Below are 7,394 nucleotides of genomic sequence, written 5' to 3'. Positions count from 1 at the left end.
CCGTAAAATCATCGATTTTTTTACCTCTTTCTTGGCCTCATGAGATGCCTCTCTTTGACCTTGTACTCGAGGGTGGAATGTGGTACACCGTAGTAACTACCGGCCCTGTGAACACTCATTTCCCCTCTCTGGACAGCTCTCACCGCCTCCACGAGACTGTCCCGATCATAATTCCTGTATTTTCCACGTTTTGGTCTTGTACCTTTGCCACCAGCGCCCGGTTTTGATTTGTTCTCCTGGCTCTGTGATTTTTGCTGCTGAGATTGCTGCTGATGGGCTGTCTGGGGTGGTGTATATCTACCCCGTTTGAAGGGATTCGAATCACTGAGCAATGGTGCTGGTGTTTGCGATACATTTGTCTGTCCTGACTGGCCCTCTTGAAATTTTGAGCTTATACTCTTAGCAATGACATCGCGAAAGTTGACACTGACACCTTTGCCAACGAGTGAATTCGTCGGACTACTTGTACCCGAAAATGCTGGACTTGCACGCTCCAAAAGGCCAGGGCTACCAGCTGCACTCGATGATGCTGCAAAACCCTGAGCAAATGCCGCTGAATTTGGTTCACCATTGTTCTTACTTGAGCCCGGTGTACTCGCTGGTTTATAGGACGGAATCTTCAGTATAGCTCTACCCTGAGCGCTATCGCTCGCCTCCTCCTCTATTGCTGGATTAAAATCATCATTTGTCATTGGTAACCTCTGCTGTTGTCCACTTTGTAACGACTGCGATTGTGGTGATTGCACGTGAGTGGGCGGCTGATCCCCATTCACATCTTTGTTTAGTCTTTTGTCCTCGCTCATCAATCGCCTCATCACCTCTGGTATCTTGTACTCCTGATTCTCCAGACCTGATGGGGACAGATTAATCGAGGGAGAGATATTAGAGTTATGGGCAGTCACAAAATTTACGGTCGTTGGGCTGGAATAAGAGGCTAGTATGACCACCCTGGCTTCTATCGATTTCAGAAGACCAGCAAGTTTTACCCTGGGTAAAACCACCTGGGTTGATACCGTACGACCCACATCTTACTTCATTTTTTCAGTTTATTGACAAGTACTGCAGTCTGATCTCACTTTACGCGCCCAGAGTTTGGTTTTTTACGAAATTTGGACAACGAAATTTTTTTTGTACAACACACGGAAAAGGTTTATATTTTTTATTTGTATCTTTAGAGTGTTAGGATAGTTAAGATTTTTGGTAGTAGAATTTCGAAGATTTTTCGGAGGCTTCAAAAGGAATAAAAGAAAAACTTGGCGTTTGATTTCTGATTCTTTGAATGAATAGGAAATTTAAAGAAATTATCTTGCCTTTGAAGGGCCCCGCGGCTGCCAACATTTTATGGATATAGGGTCCAATATTGGCATGCTCGAAACCAGGCCACTCTGTACCTGTTTCATGGCCCCGTTGAAGAAGTGTCCTGAGAGAATCCCTACCGCTACCCTCGAGGGCTGAAAATCTCACCAAGTCTTCGAGCGATAGCAGTGGTTTCAGCAGTGCTTTTTCCACTTCCTTCTCCTCCTCAGCGCCAGACAGCTCTTTGTCATCCGCCTGTTGAGAAACAATCATTCTAGCGTCTCCATGTCCCATTTTTATTGAGTGAGATGTTTTGTTAGTAGGGAACATGTAGATGTAGATTTTTAATAAGAACACTGTTAAGAAAACTTTGCCTGGAATTTCCGATTGCTTGGAAATTGGCACACTAGTCCACGGAAATTTCGAGGGGATTTTTCCCATTATCTTAATTTCTATTTAAGCATTCCGCTCCTCATCAGGACATTTTTTTAATTAAATTATTATTATTTTCCATCGGAAAAATTATAATTCTTGATCTCTGCGTCAAAATTCTCTGAAAATTCCTTTTTTTCTAACAGTGAACATTATCCTCATGTTTGAATGTCATTCCGTGTAACATATTGTTTCATATGTGTGAAATAATCATGCTGTATGGGACCGGACATAAAGCATCATGCTTGGGTTGACAATAAAAAAAAAGCCCACTGCAGTCTCCTTCAATTAATACCCGTAATGAAGAAGCAATTAAAATAAAACAATTCGATAAACGTGATGCACACATACGGGAATGCAGCGTTGATATTAAAAAAAAATGAAAAACACCGCAGTCTGCCGAGTGCATGTACGTGTTCTTCACCAAGGGACTCGTGTCCTTGACATTAAATGACGATGATCGAGCCCATTAGCATAGAACGCTCATCATTCTCTGTGCAAAATCCCGCTGACTTACCTCCGTGAAAGTTACCATTTATCCATTAACGCATGCATACTAACGAGCACCCAAGCAATGCAAAATTCGCGTTTCGGAAATATCAAAGATTGAGGGGGAAATAATGTCCTCAGTGAGAGAAAAAGGGAAAGAAATTTTCCAGAAAAATTCAGGCACTGGAGAAAATAACATCGACATCAATTTTGCCGTGACTTTCACCCCAATAAAATTTCCAGCGGCCATGGAAAAATTTATAAACAATATATACAACAAAATTTATGACGAATTTCCATAGATTGATTTAAACGTATAAATTTTTCTGGCCGAGAATACTGAGTTTTTCTCCAAAAAATTTATTCCCCTTTGCAATAAATAAACGAAATATCAATAAATATCGTGTGAGTGTAAAAATTAACGATTGATAACACGTGTCGTAACCGAGAGAAGGTGGAGAGAGCGTTCGCGTTTTAACGTCAATAAACAAACGATAACGTTAAATAATTAAACAATAATTCACGCACACAACGGTCTCTTCCCAAAAACTTACCTCACATTTTGCAACCTCGCGTTCGCCAAGTGGCCAAGTATCAAACTACAAATATAGTGATAAATAGTTAAAACAGCCCATGCAAAAACATAGGACAACTACTGTTTTTAATTTTATCATAAAATATTTATTTTTCTCATTCTTCTGAGCGTCACGGCAACCGCACGTGGATACCGTGTAGACCCAGGTAATTATTGAAATTTTACGGATTTTTTTTCAAATCTGCATTGGGATGCAGGAATGATGGGTCTATGGACCACTCGATCGATGAGTCTACACGGTCCCTATCGATCGCCATGCAAGAGGTATGTTTTGGGGAAGCTCCATTCGTTCTTCCCAACCAAAACCACACGTTATATAAAAATAATATTAAAAACCGATTGAAGGAGGAAATTAATTCAACGCGTGGCTGTTACGCACCCTCACTAGTTCGAGTTTATGTATTTTCATTGTTTATTGCTCTAAGAAATTACTCTCACGATGAATTTTGCGGGTTGTACTGGTGTATTTTAACACTGACATCGAATTTTCGTGACTAAACCTGTCCCACGGAATGATTTCCTCCATTTTTCAACTATTTTTTCATGTTTTGCAATGAGAGCTAGTGTGAATGGCCCAGTTAATGCCACTTGAGGTTTTTCGCGTCGTTAATGAGCGTTGGATATTTTTTTTCATAATTTATTTGTTAAATGTACGAGGAATCGAAAAATAATATCCTCATTTTCCATTAATTATTATAATTATCATAATTATTTATTCTTACGAATCGCTGGTGCTTCGTTACTTCATTCTGCGAATAAGACAATCCCGTTTTGTTTAGATGATATATTAAATAAAAAAATATATTTACCGCAATTTTTTCCTCTCAATGCAAACCATCAAATGTAGAAAAACGTGAGGAAACTTCTCTGGGTGGAGCAGATAATTTCGTCGAGAAAATATTTTATTGGTGTTGAAGTACCCCATAAGAATGATAAAATGAAAATAATAAAATAAAAATGACAAAATCACGCTCTCTTTCGTCCCCAAAACCTACCTCATCCACTTGCGGGGGCGGACTTGTTGCAGAGGCATTTTGGGTCGTATTTGGTGTTGATGCTGTTGTTTTTGATGTTGGTTTTGTGGAGGTGATGATGATGGTTGATACTGGTACGCCAGACTCGTGAGGATGTGAATGGGTGCTAGTGAGGGAGGCGTCCCTCTCGCGTTCCATTGCAAGCTTGTAGACCTTGTTACGAAGGGTGCTTCTTGGTATTCCGTAGATGACAGCTGCTCTTCGTGTACCGAGTTTACCACTCTGTATGTCCCTGAGGGCAGCTTGTAGTTCTTCCTCGGTGTAAGTTCTTCTGCCACCACCGACAACTGGCACACCACCAACTCCAGTTTGTCCGGGTAATCTTGGCTTCTGCCGGTACGAGGTTCTGTTGATAAATTTAATATTACAGAATAATCCATGAAATTATTTATGAACAATCAATAGTCAGCCGTAAAATAGAAATTTTATGTCCAGAAATAACTAATTTCTCTCCTATTTTTTTTTTAAATAAAAAATCAGCAAAATCAATCCAGTCCATCGATTACAATAATTTTTCTCTTACACCACAAGTGCGTACCATTGCCGAAACAACTCCAGTGCATTTACTCTCCCCATAAACCCACCGATTAAACACCTGTTTTCACTTTTCAATTAGTGCTTCTCACAACTGCCTCCGGTATTACCCGAACGGCCAAATTTTCCATCCACAAAACCGAAGTGCATAATATCGCGGCCAATTAATATTTAGCACAACAAACACGATAAGATTAGCCCGGGGCCAGCGGTAAAATTTCATTTCGGGTTGAATAACCCCACGATTCTCTCTCTCACCCGTGTGTGTGTGTGTGTCGTTGCCCGACTTTGAATCCTCGAGCTGATAAAAGTGCATTTCGTTTTGTAAACTTTGTATTTCGAGATACTGCATGCTCTCCTCTCGGTGAATGAACTGGGGATTTATTTCGTCAGACGATATCGGTACCCTCGTGTGCAAAAATTTGAGGTGAAAGACTGTCTCGATTTCTCTCCCCCTTCTTTTTTTTCGTTTTCCCTGAGGCTTTGGATATCTTATCACCTCGCTAATACTCGACTGCAGTTTTAATGCATTTTCCCTCTCACCCCTCGTCGTCCACTTCGTAACCATCTTTATATTATTATAACCGGGAGATTCTTTTGTGGGAGACGATGAGAGAGGTGCCGATTACAGCTCAACTAATTATAGAAGATGATGGAAAACAAATTTGACGCGCAAATTGACGATGGATACGGCGGGGGCAATGGACGAGATATTGATTTAAATGTTTTCATATATTTGAATGGGAAACAGATGATGGGAGAGCATTGGGGTTCATCCGGAATGTGGGTCTGTCATGGAAAAAATTTACAGTTGTTGAAATTGACTGAATAAAATAACGCTGGAAATTCCTCTCCAAAAATTTTCATGTGAACAGCTAACAGAACAAATGGCACGAAAATCCGAAACTCGACATTTTTATAAAATGAATATCAAATAAAATTTTCGTAAAAACAAAGCGTCGATTTTTTCACCGAAATTTATTCATCCGTGACTCCATCGAAATCACAACGCGATAAAATTTTCACCCAATTGCACTGAAAATTTCAGTAAATATATTCGAGCACGAAATTGCAATCAATACGGCTAAAAATGTTAATAAAAAAATCTACGGTCACAGCTCAAGGTCAATGACAATGAAAAAAAAAATCATAAAAGTCATTGCCCGACAAGGACTGTCACGTACAGCTGCTGAAAATCGTGCTAATTTTCGTATTCGTACGAGACTAAAAAAAAATTTGAGATGAGTTTAATAACGTGTCGTTGCCCGATGAAATCTCTCGTTTCGTTTCACTCCTAAGTCGACACGTTTCGCGAACGCGTCTTATCGAGAAACGAGAGAGAAATAGAGTAAGGAGGATAATAAAAATAATACGAGAGGTCTCGATTCACTCGGTCATGAGGTGGATGGAATGTGTTTTACTTGAGATAATTTTTTTTCCCCTCTGCAGACCCTTGAATACGTAACCGTCTGCAATGGAATGCAAATATCGGTGAGAGGACTCATATGGATTATGTAGGACAAATTGTACTCACGTGAAGATAGTCTTGGGATCAATATTCGCCGGCATTCTCAGAGGTATTTTTTGTTGATCCAATATGGATATGTTGTTGTCCTGAAAGAAAATCGTTCTCGTGAGAATATACTGAGGAGGGAAAATGATGAGAATGATAAGCGATGACTTCTTTATAACTAAAATACAACTTTTCGTACTAGGGTGAATATTAAATTTTGTCAATATTCCAAGACTTGTACTAAAAAATTTTTGAAAAAAATTTCTCAACGTGTAACCAACGAAGCTCTCATCATTAAAAACTCATGACTAAGTGCCTTAATCCAGTACTCGATCAAAGTCACGAGTCGTTTGTGTATGGCCACAAAGGGCTCATTACAATAAAATGGTAATTTTTATCTCGAGGAATATAATTGGTTCTTTTAACACAGATTCATGAATTTGCATAGATGGATTGAAAAAGTTTCGGAGTAGTTGAGAGACAAGCTGAATCTTTCCTGAGATATCTTGGAAGGATGTTTAATATTCATTTTGGGAGTGATTATTTCGCGCTTGAATTGATTTGTCATTCATGGAAACGGGTTAATTAAAAGTTACTCCGATAGCTGGTCAGTTTGCTGGATATTCTGCTCAATTCGGTAAATTCTAGGTTGACGGACGCATTCAATGGCTCGATGTAGAGAGTGAGTGAAAATTAAATGGGTTAAGCTCGAATGAAATCGATATTTTCAGATTATTCAATAAATACAAAGTAAATGATACAAGTGTGACAAAGCAGAGAAATGAGACAACTTAAATTAACAATTTTTCCACAGAATTTATCGAGCTGAACGTCATTTTTTTCCTCCAACAAAAAATAAGCCTTAACATATGTCTAGAGGAAAAAATGAGACGAAGAATTTTTTCCAGGGAATTAGCATCGAATTATAATCAATTAATTGAAGCAAAAATATCGATTCATTCCAAAAAATGGGAAAAACTCTGAAAAATATTCAAATAGTGACTCACCTGAGAGTTTTTCGGTTTCGCCGAGAGATCAAGGGGCTGATCAGCCGATTGGCCAGTATCATGGTGTGTCTGTATACCAACAAGGGATGCATCCCTCGGTGGTAACCCCCATTGTGGCAGTAACGTGGGATATGCACCGCTAAGGGCGGCAGCAACCACGGCAGATGCCGCCATTGGATCGACTTGCACCGACATTGGAGACTCTGCAGATCGTGAACTACTACTACTCTCACTTTGTGGGCTCTGAAAGTATCATTAGATATGTCTGTCATCATCACGGACAAAGTTCGTAAAATATTAAACAATATTGCCTCGAAGTGAATTGCAAGATATCCAAAAATTAAACATAACATAACATTAAACCTAACATTTTTAATCAAAAATTTTGTCGCTGAAATTTCCTAAGACAGATTTTAAAAACAATTGTCCAGTCAACTAATCATTTTTGAACTTCCACAGTTTATGAATAAACCAGTAAAATTGTTTTGATGCAT

General features: G+C 39.2%; 1 protein-coding gene across 5 annotated transcripts in view; it reads right to left on the bottom strand.

The window, feature by feature from the left end:
- Positions 1–7,394, bottom strand: part of Eip93f (Ecdysone-induced protein 93F) — a 74,033-nt gene that overhangs the window by 16,435 nt on the left and 50,204 nt on the right. For 3 of the 5 annotated variants that reach the window (XM_064136210.1, XM_064136212.1, XM_064136209.1), the window contains exons 5-10: positions 6,901–7,143; positions 5,915–5,994; positions 3,808–4,192; positions 2,772–2,816; positions 1,311–1,551; positions 25–850 (exon numbers count right to left, since the gene is read on the bottom strand). In XM_064136210.1, coding sequence (XP_063992280.1) covers positions 25–850; positions 1,311–1,551; positions 2,772–2,816; positions 3,808–4,192; positions 5,915–5,994; positions 6,901–7,143 — 1,820 coding nt within the window. The remainder of the gene's footprint in view (positions 1–24; positions 851–1,310; positions 1,552–2,771; positions 2,817–3,807; positions 4,193–5,914; positions 5,995–6,900; positions 7,144–7,394) is intronic. The other 2 variants (XM_064136213.1, XM_064136211.1) reach the window with 2 other exon arrangements.

The sequence above is a fragment of the Diachasmimorpha longicaudata genome, chromosome 17, assembly GCF_034640455.1.
Source record: "Diachasmimorpha longicaudata isolate KC_UGA_2023 chromosome 17, iyDiaLong2, whole genome shotgun sequence".
Classification (NCBI taxonomy): Eukaryota; Metazoa; Arthropoda; class Insecta; order Hymenoptera; family Braconidae; genus Diachasmimorpha; species Diachasmimorpha longicaudata.
This window is presented reverse-complemented; position numbering and strand designations above follow the sequence as displayed.